Source organism: Neoarius graeffei, chromosome 2 (assembly GCF_027579695.1).
Source record: "Neoarius graeffei isolate fNeoGra1 chromosome 2, fNeoGra1.pri, whole genome shotgun sequence".
In the NCBI taxonomy this organism is placed as follows: Eukaryota; Metazoa; Chordata; class Actinopteri; order Siluriformes; family Ariidae; genus Neoarius; species Neoarius graeffei.
Window position 1 is genome coordinate 44,271,342 of NC_083570.1, and position 19,831 is coordinate 44,291,172.

At 43.4% G+C, this 19,831-nt stretch overlaps 1 protein-coding gene across 2 annotated transcripts in view; it reads right to left on the reverse strand.

Annotated features, from left to right (window-relative positions):
* The window catches only part of apaf1 (apoptotic peptidase activating factor 1), a 143,445-nt gene that overhangs the window by 52,036 nt on the left and 71,578 nt on the right, over positions 1-19,831 (reverse strand). For both annotated transcript variants that reach the window (XM_060914288.1, XM_060914289.1), the window contains exons 22-25: positions 12,788-12,913; positions 11,299-11,421; positions 10,275-10,400; positions 5,717-5,842 (exon numbers count right to left, since the gene is read on the reverse strand). In XM_060914288.1, the coding sequence (XP_060770271.1) occupies positions 5,717-5,842; positions 10,275-10,400; positions 11,299-11,421; positions 12,788-12,913 (501 nt within the window). The remainder of the gene's footprint in view (positions 1-5,716; positions 5,843-10,274; positions 10,401-11,298; positions 11,422-12,787; positions 12,914-19,831) is intronic.

Genomic DNA, 19,831 nt, shown 5'->3' on the forward strand with positions numbered 1-19,831 from the left:
ATACATTCAGTCGGTAAACAGGAAGTCGATATGGGACAGACCTGAAAACGGTATACACGGTATAGAACCCCAAGCTGAAGCTTGGTAACAAATATCAAGCAGTTGTGATTTGTAGTTGCTGAGAAAAACGTTACGAAAATTTTGTAAATCCACCGTGTGTTTCGTAAATACATTTAGTCGGTATAGAACCCCAAGCTGAAGTTTGGTACCAAGTGGCTATGATTTGTGGTTGCTGAGAAAAAGGGTGTTTTGGACGGATGGAGATACGGACAGACAGACGGACAGAGGTAAAGCAGTAGGTATACCCTCCACCCTCCCCCGTTCGGAGCGGGGGTATAATAATAATAATAATCTCATATCATCTGTAGCCGCTTTATCCTGTTCTACAGGGTCGCAGGCGAGCTGGAGTCTATCCCAGCTGACTACGGGCGAAAGGCGGGGTACACCCTGGACAAGTCGCCAGGTCATCACAGGGCTGACACATAGACACAGACAACCATTCACACTCACATTCACACCTACGCTCAATTTAGAGTCACCAGTTAACCTAACCTGCATGTCTTTGGACTGTGGGGGAAACCAAGAGCACCCGGAGGAAACCCACACGGACACGGGGAGAACATGCAAACTCCGCACAGAAAGGCCGTCGCCGGCCACGGGGCTCGAACCCGGACCTTCTTGCTGTGAGGCGACAGCGCTAACCACTACACCACCGTGCCGCCTAATAATCTCATCTCATCTCATTATCTGTAGCCGCTTTATCCTTCTACAGGGTCGCAGGCAAGCTGGAGCCTATCCCAGCTGACTACGGGCGAAAGGCGGGGTACACCCTGGACAAGTCGCCAGGTCATCACAGGGCTGACACATAGACACAGACAACCATTCACACTCACATTCACACCTACGGTCAATTTAGAGTCACCAGTTAACCTAACCTGCATGTCTTTGGACTGTGGGGGAAACCGGAGCACCCGGAGGAAACCCACGCGGACATGGGGAGAACATACAAACTCCGCACAGAAAGGCCCTCGCCGGCCACGGGGCTTGAACCCGGACCTTCTTGCTGTGAGGCGACAGCGCTAACCACTACACCACCGTGCCGCCTAATAATAATAATAATAATAATAATAAACAACATGCAAAAGTTTCCCTTTCTATTATATTCATTTTCTCTATTTTAATTTCTGCAGTATGGTAACCACAAATAAAAATAAATAAATAAATAAATAAATAAATAAAACAAAAAACACCCCGCCCCACCACAGGACCAGTGCATAGCGAGTAGCAATAACAAGCAGAGTACTAATATCCTAAAAGTGCACTCACAGCCCCTGAAAAGAACAGAATTTGAAGAGAATTTACAGAGGCGAATTCAGTGTCGTCCATCCAGTATAATATAAGTGAGTTCAAAGGAAAATGGTCTGACACAAAAACTGAGTAAAAATAATTTTACCGCTAATCGACAGAGTTTCTCAGCTAGTAGGGGCCAAACCATGACGACGTTTGTTAACATGAACCAGGTGGCAAAGAGAACCTACATATTCTTCGTGTGCGTGTGACGTCATGCTCATTTTCCAAACCGGAAGTCCGCCATGTTGGATGATAACCAATATAGCGGTGCTTCACTTGTGATTTGTTGCAATGCTTCGTGATTTTCTTTTGATTTCATTGCCTTTGAAGAAAGACATTTGTGCGCTATATACAGTAATTGCGATAATAATGCTACGCATGACAAAGAGAAACAGTTCGTCAGATTTACCAAAATAATTAAAAACGGTGACAAAACAGATGAACTGTCCAGAGAACGCCATGCGCATGCTGTGGTTCAAAAACATACATCGTAAGGACTTAACTGATGAAAAAGCTAATTACACCCGCGTGTGTGGTGACCACTTTATATCTGGTAAGAGTTCATTGCTAATTAAAGCTGTGTTTTCTGCTGATTAAATTGAACTTTTGAGCTTTAGCATGAACACTCTGCTTCTCACCTTGCAGGAGCACCGGTAAACCTACGCAATAAAACAAATCCAGACTGGGCACCCACACTCAAATTAGGACACGATATAAACTCATCTCGCAGTATCGAGAAGCAACAAGAGAAATGAAAGATCTGCCAAGAAAGCCAGATTAGATGCAGCACAAACCTTAGTGAGTTTGGATACACAAGGAGAACAATGTGGGTCAGCTTTGCCAGGTGAGATATCAGCGATGCCATTCCAGTAACTTCGTTTTACTTATGCACCCTCTTCTTTTTTTTTTGTAGAACGAGAGAGTTCACAATATCAAGGTATTCTGTATAATCGGACGGATTTAACATACATATGGGTCAAAGCCACAAATATCAACTTTTTCCTCCGAATCTTGACTTGGCAGAGGACTCCAGAGAATCATAATATTTTGAGAAAGTCAGAGATGCATCACGGGGCGGCACGGTGGTGTAGTGGTTAGCGCTGTTGCCTCACAGCAAGAAGGTCCTGGGTTCGAGCCCCGTGGCCGGCGAGGGCCTTTCTGTGTGGAGTTTGCATGTTCTCCCCGTGTCCACGTGGGTTTCCTCCGGGTGCTCCGGTTTCCCCCACAGTCCAAAGACATGCAGGTTAGGTTAACTGGTGACTCTAAATTGACCGTAGGTGTGAATGTGAGTGTGAATGGTTGTCTGTGTCTATGTGTCGGCCCTGTGATGACCTGGCGACTTGTCCAGGGTGTACCCCGCCTTTCGCCCGTAGTCAGCTGGGATAGGCTCCAGCTTGCCTGCGACCCTGTAGGACAGGATAAAGCGGCTACAGATAATGAGATGAGATGAGATGAGATGAGATGAGAGCTGCATCACAGTTATTGTTCGCGCAAGAGGGCATTCTGGATTTGTATATCATCCAACATGGTGGCGGGTGCATGAAGTGGTGCTTGAAAGTTTGTGAACCCTTTAGAATTTTCTGTATTTCTGCATAAATATGACCTAAAACAACATCAGATTTTCACACAAGTCCTAAAAGTAGATAAAGAGAACCCAGTTAAACAAATGAGACAAAAATATTATACTTGGTCATTTATTTATTGCGGAAAATGATCTAATATTACATATCTGAGAGTGGCAAAAGTACGTGAACCTCTAGGATTAGCAGTTAATTTGAAGGTGAAATTAGAGTCAGGTGTTTTCAATCAATGGGATGACAATCAGGTGTGAGTGGGCACCCTGTTTTATTTAAAGAACAGGGATCTATCAAAGTCTGATACACTTCCACACATGTTTGTGAAAGTGTATCATGGCACGAACAAAGGAGATTTCTGAGGACCTCAGAAAAAGTGTTGTTGATGCCCATCAGGCTGGAAAAGGTTACAAAACCATCTGTAAAGAGTTTGGACTCCACCAATCCACAGTCAGACAGATTGTGTACAAATGGAGGAAATTCAAGACCATTGTTACCCTCCCCAGGAGTGGTCGACCAAAAAAGATCACTCCAAGAGCAAGGCGTGTAACAGTCGATGAGGTCACAAAGGACCCCAGGGTAACTTCTAAGCAACTGAAGGCCTCTCTCACATTGGCTAATGTTAAATGTTCATGAGTTCACCATCAGGAGAACACTGAACAACAATGGTGTGCATGGCAGGGTTGCAAGGAGAAAGCCACTGCTCTCCAAAAAGAACATTGCTGCTCGTCTGCAGTTTGCTAAAGATCATGTGGACAAGCCAGAAAGCTACTGGAAAAATGTTTTGTGGACGGATGAGACCAAAATAGAACTTTTTGGTTTAAATGAGAAGCGTTATGTTTGGAGAAAGGAAAACACTGCATTCCAGCATAAGAACCTTATCCCATCTGTGAAACATGGTGGTGGTAGTATCATGGTTTGGGCCTGTTTTGCTGCATCTGGGCCAGGACGGCTTGCCATCATTGATGGAACAATGAATTCTGAATTATACCAGCAGATTCTAAAGGAAAATGTCAGGACATCTGTCCATGAACTGAATCTCAAGAGAAGGTGGGTCATGCAGCAACACAACGACCCTAAGCACACAAGTCGTTCTACCAAAGAATGGCTAAAGAAGAATAAAGTTAATGTTTTGGAATGGCCAAGTCAAAGTCCTGACTTTAATCCAATGGAAATGTTGTGGAAGGACCTGAAGCGAGCAGTTCACGTGAGGAAACCCACCAACATCCCAGAGTTGAAGCTGTTCTGTACGGAGGAATGGGCTAAAATTCCTCCAAGCCGGTGTGCAGGACTGATCAACAGTTACCAGAAAAATTTAGTTGCAGTTATTGCTGCACAAGGGGGTCACACCAGATACTGAAAGCAAAGGTTCACATACTTTTGCCACTCACAGATATGCAATATTGGATCATTTTCCTCAATAAATAAATGACCAAGTATAATATTTTTGTCTCTTTTGTTTAACTGGGTTCGCTTTATCTACTTTTAGGACTTATGTGAAAATCTGATGATGTTTTAGGTCATTTATGCAGAAATATAGAAAATTCTAAAGGGTTCACAAACTTTCAAGCACCACTATACATCACACTATTTTTGTCCAGTGGTTGCACACGAAGAATAAGCCTGCTTTCATTCTTGGAAGAAATAAATCCTCAATTCTGCCGTTTGCACTGCCTCAGCTTATAAAGATTTTGGGTTAACGGCACGTTAATATTTCCTTAAAGAGGTACTGCACGGGCGGCACGGTGGTGTAGTGGTTAGCGCTGTCGCCTCACAGCAAGAAGGTCCGGGTTCGAGCCCCATGGCTGGTGAGGGCCTTTCTGTGTGGAGTTTGCATGTTCTCCCCGTGTCCGCGTGGGTTTCCTCCGGGTGCTCCGGTTTCCCCCACAGTCCAAAGACATGCAGGTTAGGTTAACTGGTGACTCTAAATTGAGCGTAGGTGTGAATGTGAGTGTGAATGGTTGTCTGTGTCTATGTGTCAGCCCTGTGATGACCTGGCGACTTGTCCAGGGTGTACCCCGCCTTTCGCCCGTAGTCAGCTGGGATAGGCTCCAGCTTGCCTGCGACCCTGTAGAACAGGATAAAGCAGCTAGAGATAATGAGATGAGATGAGATGAGGTACTGCACATGGAAATGTGTTTTTTGAGCTTTAAACTAAAATGATATGACTGGATTGTGATGAAACACATCAATGCTGGTGTTAGCATTTATAAAATTACAATTTGTATTTTTTTTTTTTTTTACAAAGTGCACTTTGGAGGTTGAAAATAGCTCAAAATGCCATCTATTGGTTAAAATCATCCTGAAGCTTGCAAGGCTGATGTTGATGTAGAGTAGGCCGTTTGGTACTTCTTTACGTCATGACATTTAAAAAAAAAACAAACAAAAAAAAAAAACCCACACCCACAAGTTAATGTCCTTTAATTAGAAGTGGACTGTTCACTTCCCCCAAGCCCCGCCCTTGAGTCGGAGTTTGTGAAGCCACAATCATTTTCAAATGTGTGTTGATAGAGACTCATCACTCACAGGAGTTTATGCCCAAACCCCTCCCAACCCCAACCCCCTCCTCAACACCTCTGTTCATAAATGAGTCCTGAAGTCTGTGTCTACTTTCCTAGCATATATTGGACCCAACAATGGTTGTGTGTTAATGCAACTGAAAAATAATAAAAGGTTATGCTTTTAGCCAGATGCAGGCAAATACGTGGTAACAGGTTAGCTAACGTGCCAGGAATATTAATGCCAACTTCAGACTCCGTTAGAGTAGAGACCTGTTTTTATTCCTCACTCACCCTGATCTCGCCGTTATCATCCCCAGTAGCGAGGCGCTTGTTGTCCCATGAGAACCGGCAGCTGCGTACACATGCTTTGTGGCCTTGCAAGAAGAACTGCATCTTCCATGATGAACAGCTCCACACCTGAGGGCACACAAGTCAGTTTTCTACGATGGTCAAGTTGCTCTGGGATCAGTAGTATACAGACAGGAGCAAAGGCAGGTGTGTTCACGGTATGGCTGATCCAATCACAGTGGGAGAAATCAACAAATTGGCTTACGAGCAGATAGTATTCCCTCCTGTAATTAAAGCAGGTTGCTCAGACAGCGATGATTGTGGCACGTCAGTGAAAAGCTCGTTAGCATACAGAAAAACAAAACACGGCTTCCACTCATTATTCACACGCAAGCAGATTAGTAAACCAGCACTGACCTCGGAGAGAACAAAGAAAAATTGTCGGTGTGTGTATATACACCCAGGGTAATGGCCCACAGTGTTAATTAACCAATGTTGGACTACAATCTGCACAGTTAATGAGCATTCCAGCTGTATGAGCATACCAAACGCGGAGCCATACTGCATTCCACACACGCTCGAAGAGCAAATTACAGAAACTTGCATGATTACAACAATATTACTGTCGCTAAAGGAAATCGTGTTCATATGACGTTCATCACTCATTACAACCGCAATTCCAAAAAAGTTGGGACACTGTGTAAAACATAAATAAAAACAGAATGTGAAGATTTGCAAATCATGGAAAGCCTATATTTCATTGAAAATAGTACAAAGACAACATATCAAATGTTGAAACTGAGAAATTTTATTGTTTTTTGAAAAATCTATGCTCATTTTGAATTTGATGTCAGCAACACGTTTCAGAAAAGCTGGACGGGGCAACAAAAGACTGAAAAAGTTGTGTAATGCTTTAAAAAAAATGATCTGGTTAATTGGCAGCAGGTCAGTAACATGACTGGGTATAAAAAGAGCATCCCAGAGAGGCGGAGTCTGTCAGAAGTAAAGATGGGGAGGGGTTCACCGCTCTGTGAAAGTCTGCGTGGGCAAACAGTGCAACAATTTAAGAATAACGTTCCTCAATGTAAAATTGCAAATAATTTGGGGATCACATCATCTATGGTTCATAATATCATTAAAAGATTCAGAGAATCTGGAGAAATCTCTGTATGCAAGAGACAAGGCTGAAAACTGACACTGGATGTCTGTGATCTTCAGGCCCTCAGGAGACACTGCGTTAAAAGCAGACATGTCTGTAGTGGAAATCACTGTATGGGCTCAGGAACACTTCAGAAAACCATCGTCTGTGAGAACAGTTCATTACTGCATCCACAAAGGCAAGTTAAAACCAGATATAAACAATATCCAGAAACACCGCCACCTTCTCTGGGCCCGAGCTCTTTTACGATGGACTGAGGCAAAGTAGAAAATTGTCCTGAGGTCTGATGACTCAAAAGTAGAAATTCTTTTTAGAAATCATGGACACCACGTCCTCCAGGTTAAAGAGGAAAGGAGACCATCCGGCTTGTTATCAGTGCACAGTTCCAAAGCCAGCATCTGTGATTGTATGAGGGTGCATTAGTGCACATGACATGGGTAGCTTGTACATCTGGGAAGGCATCATTAATGCTGAATGAGATATACACTTTTCAGAGCAATATGCTGCCATCCAGACAAAATCTTTTTCAGGGAAGGCCTTCCTTCTTTCAGCAAGACAATGCCAAACTGCTTTCTGCACATATTAAAACCGCATGGCTCCGCAGTAAAAGAGTCCGGGTGCTAAACTGGCCTGCCTGCAGTCCAAACCCGTCTCCCATTGAAAACATTTGGTGCATTATGAAGCGCAAAATACGACAAAGGAGACCCAGAACTGTTGAGCGACTAAAATTGTATATCAGGCAAAAATGGGACAACATTTCTCTTTCAAAACTACAGCAATTGGTCTCCTCAGTTCCCAAATGTTTACAGAGTGTTGTTAAAAGTACAGGTGATGCAACACAGTGGTAAACATGCCCCTGTCCCGAGTTTTCTGAAACGTGTTGCTAACATCAAATTCAAAATGAGCATATATTTTTCAAAAAAAACAATACAATTTATCAGTTTCAACATTTGATATGTTGTCTTTGTACTATTTTCAATGAAATACTGGATTTCCATGATTTGCAAATCATCGCATTCTGTTTTTATTTACAATTTACACATCATCCCAACTTTTTTGGAATTAGGGTTGTATATTAAACCTAGAAACTGCTACACATTTTCATGTAGGAGCTTCAGGGCATACACTAGTACAAGTTATCCCTCAAATATACACCAAAAGAGCATATTTTTCTCTAAATGACAGATAATCCAATACACATACAGTATGAATCTGGAATGACCTGCAGGGGTGTTTTGAATGCGCCGATATTAAACGGATACTTCCTGGAAGCTCCGCCCCCTTCCCTGAATCTTATGCCCCCTCTCATGGTAAATGGAGAATGTTCCAAGTTCATTCACGTGAAATAAAATCGGTTAGTGTATGATTATGATTGACTTAGAAAACATTATACAATTGTATATTTAAAGCTAGACGGCCTTTCGATTTCATAAAATCTGTGAAATTTAGTAGTTGTGATCCATGTTTATTTCTGTAATTATCTAAAAAAAAATACGGGAAGTTACTTAATTTGAGGGGATTCCTGAGCAAATAATGTGCATGAAATCGCTCGCTTTGCGCAGTCAAGCAGACACAGGAAGTCCGTGTGCGTAGACCCCGAAGCCGTTTGTTTTCAGGATAATGGCTGGCTGATGAAATTATTGGCTGGCTAGCTGACTCAGCCAAAACCTTAATGGCTGCTGCAGCCACCAAAATGTTTATGGCTACAAATGGCTGATACTGGACGTCACTGTGTGGCATATATCCGGGCGAACGGATCAAACAAATGGGGGGAATAAATAGCAAATTACCACAGGTCCCCTGGTCTCTTACTTCATTGTAAATATAAATCTAGCAAGATTGTAGTTCAGTGCTAATAATAAGCTAATCTGGATTGTTCGAGGAAGGCATCTAGCTATCTACTCTCACTAGCAATGACCAGTGAAGGACTGGCAGCTATCTTACTATGATGAAAGTAGAGTGGTGGAGTACTTTTTTTTTTTATCAATCTCGAAGTATGTGAAACAAACAAACAAACAAAAAAAAATACCTTTACACTTTCCCTCAGCAGCGGCAAAGAATGCAGCCATCTCGTCGATATCGGAGTCGATTGATGCTCTGGGTGGGTTCCCGGGTTCCCCAGTGTATCGTGGTAACGGTGTGAGGGGCGGGAAGCCAGACAGGTAGTCACAACGGCAAGCTTGTGGTGGCTCTCTGTGCTGTGATATCAGTTCTAAATCTCTACAGTGTATGCCTATACGTCTCTATTGTGTTACTACTAGTGTGTACAGTTGATCATGTTTGTGTCACTTTTCTTGTAGCTCATGATGTGGATAAACCCATTATTTGATGTACACAATTCTTAGTGGCTCAGCCAAATTTTATTAGATAGCGGCTCAAATTGGCTTACAAAATTATTGGCTGGCGGCGGCTCAAATTCTAAATGGCGGTTTTAGCGGCGCCTGGCGGCGGCTTCGGGGTCTACGTGTGCGCATGCGCAGGTTTACCTTCTTCTTTTGGGTTTTACTGCAGCTGGCATCCACAGTGTTGCATTACTGCCATCTACAGGCTTACCTTTGACCGTGCACTGACCATTACATCATTCTGTCGCTAAACGAGCAGCTGATCACACCGAGGTGCTCGCTGACCGCCGATATTTACTAGTTTGGTCCTGCGTTTCCTTTCCTTCGCAACATAACGTCTTTTCTTCTCGCTTTCCGTTACTGTAGTCAGTTTTTCACGGTTCATTCACACACTCACGTCCTCCATTTTTCTCTCCTGTTTCAAATTTGTATCCCACAATGCTTTGCGCAAACAGGGAAAGCCCACCACGTGATGCATGATGTAGTATCTTGTATTGGGTCATGGTGAAGCAGGAAAAAATAGTGGAGAATTTTGGGCCACATGGCTCTAAATTCATTAATTGTTCCATTTTTAAAAAACTAATAAAATTGGAAGTCTCTGATTCAAATTCAGTAGCTTTCGGTCCACTAAACAAAAATAATTAGGTGTTGGGGAAAATTCTTTTTATGACCTACACTTGAAAAATCTGAAAGGCAGTCTAGCTTTAACTTTAGATTATTATGTTTATTTGGGACACCGCTGAAACATTTAAGATGAAAATGAGCAAAACAAGTCTTGGTTTTCTTCAGAAAGAGAAAATGATTTTCAGTAATCACTTTATTGTAGTCTTGGTGGAGCTAGAGTTTATTGTAGGGCGCACAAGGCAGGATTACATTCTGAATGGGATCTCAGGGCATCACACACAGACACATGTTTTGAAACGTGGGAAGAAACCAAAAAACGCAGATGAATCCAACAGGGACACATGGAGAACATGCACAGAAAACAGAAACCTGAGCTCAGGATGGAACCGAGGACCCAGGAAGTCATTAATTCTAAAGGCTTTCTCCTCTTCCTCACCTTCGCCGTCTTGTCTGCTGAAGTGGTGGTGAAGAGGTGTCCATCAGGAGATACATCACCGGACAGAACAGCACCTTGATGGCACTTCAGATCCTGGAGCTTCTCTCCTGACTTCAGATCCCACACCTGACAAAGACAGACAAAAAAAAAAAATTACACACACAAACGGGATGCTAATTCTACAAACCCACTCAGCTTCTCAGGCTGGAGTCAGGTGTGTGACTGGTGATGTGGAGCAGAACTCGCTGCACCTCTACAAGCCCTTTCTGGATCATGAAGCTACATCATCACACAGTTGCACTGAGGGAGGGACTTTGTTTAGATGGGAGGTTTAGATGAAGGGTGAGTGGACCCAGACCTTTGGGCCCCACTGTAACCAATAAGTGAACATGTAATAGCACCATACGTCCACGATAATTATTTTTTATTTAAACAGATGCCAACAGGCATTTTAATTATTATTTATTTACTATATGACTTTGTTGAATATTTGATTCTGATTGGTCAGTTACAGCATTCTACGGTCTGTTATTTCTGAATAGCAGAACGCTGCTATGAATAACAGACTGTCGCTATGGATACCGTTCTGATCATAGACTCCAGAGGACTATGTCCGATCACAATCTGCAGAAAGAAGTTTGGTAAATTTTATTGCTTTAATAATCAAATTCACATCATCAACTCATGGGAGACACCCTGTGGCTAAACAAACAAACAAACAAACAAACAAGCCATCAGAAAACACCATTTTGTGTCAAATGATTGATTTCTTTAGAGAGAATAGCCGTGTAACAAGCGGGATAATGTACAGTGAGCTGATCGTTATTGAGAAATAAACCCCTTACAGGATGATTAAAGACTCCTCCACTTCACGTCAGGGTCCTGAATCACGCCGTCAGGGTTTATTTCACAATAACGACCGGCTCACTGTACATCATCCCTCATGTTACTGAGAGGAATCTCTTCCCTGTGGCCTGTTATAAGACGTTATGTAACATTAACACACAGCTCTGTTGACTGTTACCTTTACAGTGCCATCAAATGACCATGAGAGCAAAGCAGAGGAAGAGTTCAGAAGATGAAACTTTCTAACTGGTTCCTTATGGCCTTCTAAGATCAGACACTGTCCTGTTGTCCACCGCCACACCTGAGAGAGAGAGAGAGAGAGAGAGAGAGAGAGAGAGAGAGAGAGAGAGACACACACACACACACACACACACACACACACAGAGTGAGGGAAAGACAGACAGACAGACAGACAGACAGGGGAAGACAGAGAGACAGACAGACAGCAAGAGTGAGGGGAAGACAGAGAGCCAGCAAGAGTGAGGGACAGACAGACAGACAGACAGACAGACAGGGGAAGACAGAGAGACAGACAGACAGCAAGAGTGAGGGGAAGACAGAGAGAGAGACAGACAGACAGCAAGAGTGAGGGAGAGACAGACAGCAAGAGTGGGGGAGAGACACACAGGGGAAGACCGAGAGACAGAGAGAGTGAGGGGAAGACAGACAGAGAGACAGCAAGAGTGAGGGGAAGACAGACAGACAGCAAGAGTGAGGGAGAGACAGACAGACAGCAAGAGTGAGGGAGAGACAGACAGACAGCAAGAGTGAGGGAGAGACAGACAGACAGCAAGAGTGAGGGAGAGACAGACAGAGGAAGACCAAGAGACAGCAAGAGTGAAGGGAAGACAGACAGACAGTGAGAGAAAGACAGAGAGACAGACAGACAGCAAGAGTGAGGGAGAGACAGACAGGGGAAGACCGAGAGACAGTGAGGGGAAGACAGACAGACAGAGTGAGGGAGAGACAGACAGAGGAAGACCAAGAGACAGCGAGAGTGAAGGGAAGACAGACAGACAGTGAGAGAAAGACAGAGAGACAGACAGACAGCAAGAGTGAGGGAGAGACAGACGGGAAGACCGAGAGACAGTGAGGGGAAGAAAGACAGACAGACAGACAGAGTGAGGGAGAGACAGACAGGGGAAGACCGAGAGACAGTGAGGGGAAGACAGACAGCAAGAGTGAGGGAGAGACAGACAGACAGCAAGAGTGAGGGAGAGACAGACAGACAGACAGACAGACAGGGGAAGACAGAGAGACAGAAAGAAATATGAATGAGAGAGAAAATTATATCCATGGCCCTTTTTACACTCACTGAAATTTTGGTTTATGACGATGATTTACTTTATAAGGTCATTTTTTTTATACAAAAGAAAAAATATATATATTTTCTTATCAGGTAATGTTACAAAAGAAGTAAAGAATGATAGATTTCCATTTATGAAAAAATTTAAATCAACTGTGTTTGACAGTAAATAAATATCTTAACACAGCAGTAAATCTGCAGAACTTGGTGACTGCTCTTCGTATTCTAGTATTTATGTTTTCAGGCCATTAGAGTCCATATCTACAGGAAGACGCACACTGGGTTAAGTCCGTTAACAAAATACACCCGATATTTTGTTAATAAGTTACTGTGTAAAAATATTTCGTAAATAAGGATTTACCTGGATTGTTGTATCTTCTGAGGATGTGATGATGGTTTGTCCGTCATCTGTGAAGACGCAGTGGTGCACAGTTTTGGTGTGACCATGAAGTGTTGCTAAAGTGTTACCAGAGGGAACCTCGAGCACCTGCATGAAGATGAACAAGAGCGAGTGTTGAGATGGATAATTAACGGCTCATAAGATCATTCAAGGAAACAACTGCCATCGTAATTAAAAGACTTCATTATGGAATGAAGCAACTTAGAAAGCGAATAGGAAAATTAACAAATAAATGTAATACTACCTAAGCAAAAAAGCTCCAACAAAATATCCATAAAGACGAAGAAGGCAGAGAGAAGAATGGCTTAAGGGAACGGACTACGATAGTTTGATAGAATCAGAGTCCGACTCCGATCAAATATGACCTCTCTGAGCTTCTGACATCTAACAAGAAGTCTCCAGGAGTGCGGGAAAGTATTATTTACCATACAAAGGCCCTGCATCAAAGTTGCAAACATTGAGCAAGCTACTTCTGACCCTCTGTAAGATTATGTATATTTAGAGGCACTCCGTAATGTAGCTTCAGAATAATACAAGACCCAAGAAAACATCCATCCTGTTATAAATCTTTTCAAACTTTAATCATGTTTCTCTTTATAATACTTAATAGAAATCTTTAATAATTATGCTAAATTCATAGATATTTTAAACAGAGTGAGTATGATTGGTCAGGATTGATTCCATCCAAGTAGGAAAAATCGCCAACTGTGCAACGTCTTTGATGGATTCTCGTGTCGAAGGCAACGCACGAGTATCCGGTGACACTAGTGATGACTCTTTTCGTGAGCGAAGAGACCAATCCTAGAACCACAAGCCCGGTCACATATGCTGCACTGGTACAAAGGGCTGGTAGTGGTGTAAGTAGCCTTCCTCTTGGCACGCTTCTCATTAAGTAGACCAGTTCACCTCTCCTCAAAGACCTGGATGCACTCACTGCAAGTGCTGTGCCATGTCGCATGGACTTTGGCAGTGCTTTCCTAGGCATCAGGGCTGATTCCACATTTCGAGGTTGTGTTTGTGTAGCTCAACCTCGGCCTGCCCACTGATCTCTTTCTGCAGCTCAGTTGACTGAAGGGAAGCATTATAGGTATTCTCGTGTCTGCCATTCTGGAGATGGGTCCTACCCAGCGAAACTGTGCCTTGATGATCTGGCTTTCCACACTGGGGACACCACAACGCTCTAGGACCTTGACATTAGAAACCTTATCCTGCCACTTAATGCCACAGATGGACCTCAGGCAGCGTTGTTGAAACTGCTCCAGAAGTTGGATGTGGCGACGGTAGCGTGTCCAAAAGGTCAGGTCACAGGATGACCTGCACCTGAGTTGATTATTGTGAGAAAGGTGTGTGCATACCCAGTCCCACTCTCTCGTCCAATACATCCCATCTGCTAGCTGGTGCAAAGGCTGCCACAAGACAAGTGATGCGCAAGGATGCAGGTTATATTTCAGAGAGTGTCCTTCCCCTAGGTAGGTTGCCTTCTGAGGCTTGAGAACCCCACCTGCCCAAGTATTGCATGTTGGCCATTGGCTCACGAGGAGCTCATCCACCCTTTGACAGGTCCTGCTGGGTGACATGCCATCCTCCTCACCAGTGTACACTGGTGGGGGAGCCGGTTTAGACGCCGACTACCCGTCCATGCGGCAGGTGGTACTGGGCTACAGTGTTCCCAGTAGCAGAGTCAACAACCCTGACCTGACCCTAAGTGAACTACCCACAGGTCTAGCGCCCCTCCTGGCTGGCTGCAGTACAATGTTTAGCCCCACCCACCCTCTAGGTTTCAGTCAGTTTTCCCTATACTGATATCTGTCCATTTTTTTATTTTTCCTCAGAAATGAGTTTTTAAAAAGGCACTATACTATAGTACTATAACACGAGAGGGCGTGGCTATACTTGGGAATTAAGTGATTGACAGCCTTGGCCAGAAGAGACTGGCTGCAGCGCCTGTATCGCAGCCCGTCTGTTAGTTATATTATTAAGTTATTCCACAAAATTGAGTTGTACATGAGCTATAAGCTATGTATGATGAGACTGAGTGGAATAATTGTTTTATTATATCCATGCTCACTGAAGAGCGGCATGAACGCATACACTACCGATAACATCAGAATCGATTTTATAAGTAGGTTAGTTATGGCCCTTTTCCACTACCCTTTTTCAGCTCACTTCAGCTCGCTTCAGCTCACTTCAGCCCGACACGGCTCGCGTTTCGACTACCAAAAACCAGCACGACTCAGCTCGTTTCAGCCCTGCTTAGCCCCTAAAACTCGCACCGTTTTGGAGTGGGGCTGAAGCGAGCCAAACCGTGCCGACTGAGGTTGGGGGCGTGAGCAGACACTCCCCTGTGCACTGATTGGTGAGGAGGAGTGTCCTCACATGCCCACACACGCCCCGCGAGCGCGCTGGGATCTGTAAACACCGCAAACCCGGAAGAAGAATAATTATGAATTACGAGAATTTCTGAAGCCTTATGCGCCTCGCCTCATCTATACGCTCTTGCCAGTATCTGTTGGCCACAGCACCAAGACCAGCAACACTAACGACTCCATGTCCTCCATGTTTATTGTTTACTATTCGGGTCGTGAGACTACCGCTTAAAAGCTCACTGAATCAGTGACATACAGAGCATCGTGCACGAGTTCGCGGAGCGCAAGGCTCGCCGTATGCCCTTCAAATAATGCGCGCAGTAGGCTATTGATGTTTTATTATGAGCCATGTACAGTATGTCGCCGAATGTTTTTTTGTTTGAGTTACATGTTCGTTTGAAGGACTTAATGTACAAAATAACATAGTTGCACCCCGTAGTGTTGAAATTGGTAAACACAGTGCATTCAGTGAGGTTTGCACCACCCTCCTTTTATTTCTGACTCTTCCTGTCAGCGTTGCAACCTCTGAGCGCTCATTCGTATGCCCTTCAAATAATGTACGCAGTATAGGCTATTGATGTTTTATTATGAGCCATGTACAGTATCCTAATGTTTTTTGTTTCTGAGTTACATGTTCGTTTGAAGGACTTGATGTACTAAATAACATAGTTGCACCCGGTAGTGTTGAAATTGGTAAACACCGCAGTTGCGGACATTTTGTAACCTAAAATGATGTTATGATAAGCTTTAATAAAATGCCCGGTCATTTGCCCCGCCCCCGGCCCGGCTCTGACTTGTTCCGCCACTGTCACTGATGTCACTGTTTGCGCTGCTTAACGACATCACGTGACGTCCACCCACTTTCGCTAACTCCACCCAATGTGTCCACCCACTTCCAGCCAGCACGGTTCAGCGCGGTTGTAGTCGAAATGCAACTTCAACAGCCCCACTCAGCTCGACTCAGCTCGACTCAGCACGGCACGGCTCAGCCGCGTTTGTAGTGGAAAAGCGGCATTAGTTTACAGTGAGCTTGGGATAACCACGTGTGCCAAATAATGGAGTTGTCAACTTTTTTTTTCTCCTTCTGACCGCAAAGTTGATGGTTCACCACGATCCTTTTAGGCTGGACAGTTCTTAACCCGATTCCAGTAATTTCAGCAAATCTCGTTAGTTGTTTCCTTTGTAACATCTTTTCCACGACCACGAGATACGTCTTCCGACATGATTGTTTAAGGCAAGGCAAGTTTATTTATATAGCGCATTTCATACACAGTGGCAGTTCAATGTGCTTTACAGAGGTAAAAGCAAAACAGTAAACAATAGAAAATAAAATTACATAAAATGAAGGGGAAGAAGAGAGAAAAAAATAAGAATTAAACAATAGTAGAAATAAAATAATAAAATGAAGTAAAAGTTCAGTAAAAAACAGCAGAATAAAATAGAATAAAAGTTAAGTAAAGTTTAAAACATGCAGAGACTGTAAAAGTTAAGTAAAGTTTAAAACATGTAAAGATGATATTTATCAGTTAGCAGAAAGCATCTGAAAACAGCTTGGTCTTTAGTCTAGATTTGAAGCTGCCAACAGCAGGAGCATTTTTGATGTCCTCTGGCAGTTGGTTCCATAGCTGTACTGCATAGTAGCTAAAAGCTGCCTCACCACACTTTGTTTTAACAACAGGTTTTACCAGTAAATTTTGCTGCTGCGATCTGGTAGATCTGATTGGGTTCGGCCGCTGCAACATATCAGAGAGGTAGTCTAATTGGGCCCTGTACCATTTAGAGATTTGTACACCAGCAGCAATGCTTTAAAGTCAATTCTGTAGCTTACTGGAAGCCAGTGAAGGGACCTTAGAATTGGAGTAATGTGCTCTCTTCTTTTTGTTCGTGTGAGAACCCTAGCCGCTGCATTTTGAACCAGCTGAAGTCGTTTGATGGTCTTTTTTGGCAGGCCTGTGAAAAGGCCATTGCAGTAATCAACCCTACTAGAGATGAAGGCATGTATAAGTTTTTCCAGATCATTTTTTGACACAAGTCCTCTTAAGGCCAATTTATGCTGACAACCCAGTCCTCGCAGATGGCGTCGCAGATGGCGTCTGCGTAGCCCCCCCACCTTCGCAGACGCTCTGCGCGCACCTCCCAAAAATTGTGACCACCGCAGAAGCCTCGCAGACAGCGTCGCAGACAAGAGGGCTCTGATTGGTCCACTCTACATCCGCTGTACACGCACTTCCGCTTCCCTACTTTCCCGGTTTGGTTTGTTTTCACGACCGCCATTTTTAAAAACACGAGCGAAGATGGAGCAGCACGAAGAGCGGTTGATCGAGGAAGTGAGGAAGTACGTACATCTATACGACTCCAGTTCTAGTCATTATAAGTAACCGGAGGATAAACACTCCACTAACCACACCCACCAACTACTCCTAGCGATTTCACGACTTCGCACCCCCTTGCGTTGTGGCAGTGAATAACATCGCGCACGCCTATTACTCCCCGCTCAACGATAAATTACAACTGTCTGCGAAAAACTATCTGCGAAAGCCTTGTTGCAAGAGCATGCAGAGGCCCTTTGTTTGGAAATGTTTTTTAGGTGATAAAATGGCGATTTAGTGATTGCTTTCATGTGACTGTCAAAGTTTAGCTCGCTGTCAATGAAAACACCAAGATTTATTTAATCCCCTTTGTGTCAAGAATAGTGGTAATCCTGAGTCTTTCATCTTTTTTCCCCCAAATAGAATTACTTCTATTTTATCTGTGTTCAGCTGAAGAAAATTTTGTGACATCCAGTTGTTGATTTGGTCGATACACTGGTAGAGACATTCAAGGGGGGCATAATCATTAGGTGATAGAGCAAAATAAATTTGGGTGTCATCTGCATAGCAGTGATACAAAATTGAGTTGTTCTTGCTAATTTGTCCAAGTGGGAGCATATAAAGGTTGAATAGTAATGGTCCAAGGATCGACCCCTGGGGGACACCACAGGTCAAGGACATTGATGTTGAGGTACAATTTCCCATGGTAACAAAGAAGCTTCTATCTTATATGATTTTAACCATACTTAAGAAACGAGAAGCTACTCACTGCATCATCAGTTCGCGTTAAAAAGAATTATTGCCGGCTGAAACATATTAATCACTGCAGTAATTATTCAAAAGCTCGTAAGTATTTGTTTATTTAAATGCAAACCGCAACTTTTTTTTGGCTAGGCAGTGTATTTGCACTTGTTTCTTCCCAGTCGGTGGAAATTTAACTCTGTGTTGGCTCTATGCTTGGAATATACCGTAATTTGCTTCCGTGTCCATGTGGGTTTCCTCTGGGTTCGTCCCACCTTCCAAAAACACGCCAGTAGGCAAAAATGCCCCCTAGGTGTAAATGAGTGTGTGAGGATGCTGACCTGTGATGGACTAATGTGATGTATTCCCGTCTCGTGCCTGGGACAGACTGAGGAGCCACTCTAATCCTGACCAGGATAAAGCACTTACTGAAGGAAATGTGTGAATAAATGACTAAGTAAAAATGCGAATGTACCTGTGGATTAAGCCTGTGTAGCAGAATGAGCAGTAGAACGCTGCCTACTTTCTTCTGAAAATAGAAAAACAGGCCGTTTGCTTGTGTAGAGGGAAGGTGCTTGCTCCAACGGTAAAAGAAATGAAAAACCTCGCATTGCGGTATTTATAGCCTCAGGCTGTCTGTGTGTTGTACTGCAAGGAAAAGGAATTACACCAGTTCATTAGAGGCCACATCTGTTCACACCTGGCATTAACACACATCCTGGGTGATCCGATCACTAGTGGGCTGCGGAGATAGACGGACAGCCGTTCACACCTGGCGTTATGTAATAAATGCGCATGGCAGCATTTCTCATGTCAGTCTTCCGCTGCACTTACTCTTTCAAAGGTTTGAAATGAATACGAGAGGAGATGACGCATGAACCTATTGAAGCAGCTGCTTTTGTCTCTGCCATTATAGCATCACCTTTATTCATTATCCTAGCAGCAGAAAGCTCGACTATAAAGCAGGTTTTTCAAAAACAGTCCTCTCAGGGTTACATATTTTGCAGCTATGGCAAACATACGGAGTCAGTTAGTTGGTCCTTCACCATTGTACAGGATATGACCCATTCGCATTCACACTACAAATGTGATGTGGACATACGTGTCCCAGACCACCTAAGAATATGGTTTGAGTGAGTAGGCATGTTAACCATGTATTGTGCGATGATAAGTTGCGATACAAATTCATGACAATTTGAATCAATTTAAAAAAAAAAGCAAAACACGAGCTGCGATCATCATCATCAGGCTGTATAATCGGTTAGATCGTCCTAGCTGTAGTTGCATTGTTTAGACAGCAGAGGGCATACAACAGCATACGATAGCAGGAAAACGCGTGACTTCGGAAAATCTAAAATGGAAAAAAGCTGTTGTGCGATTGACTGTACAAAGAGATTCAACAAGAAATCAGAGCTCTCTTTTTACAGCCTGCTGAAGACTAAAGAAAAGAGAAGCAAATGGAGGTAGTACAAATCTTCGTAAGTTTGTTCGGAAAAGGCTGTTTTTTTCCCATTTTTAATAAAATGTAATACATTTCCATTTAACAGAAGGAATAGTTAAGTTGATAAAAGAACAGGAAAATAAAATAG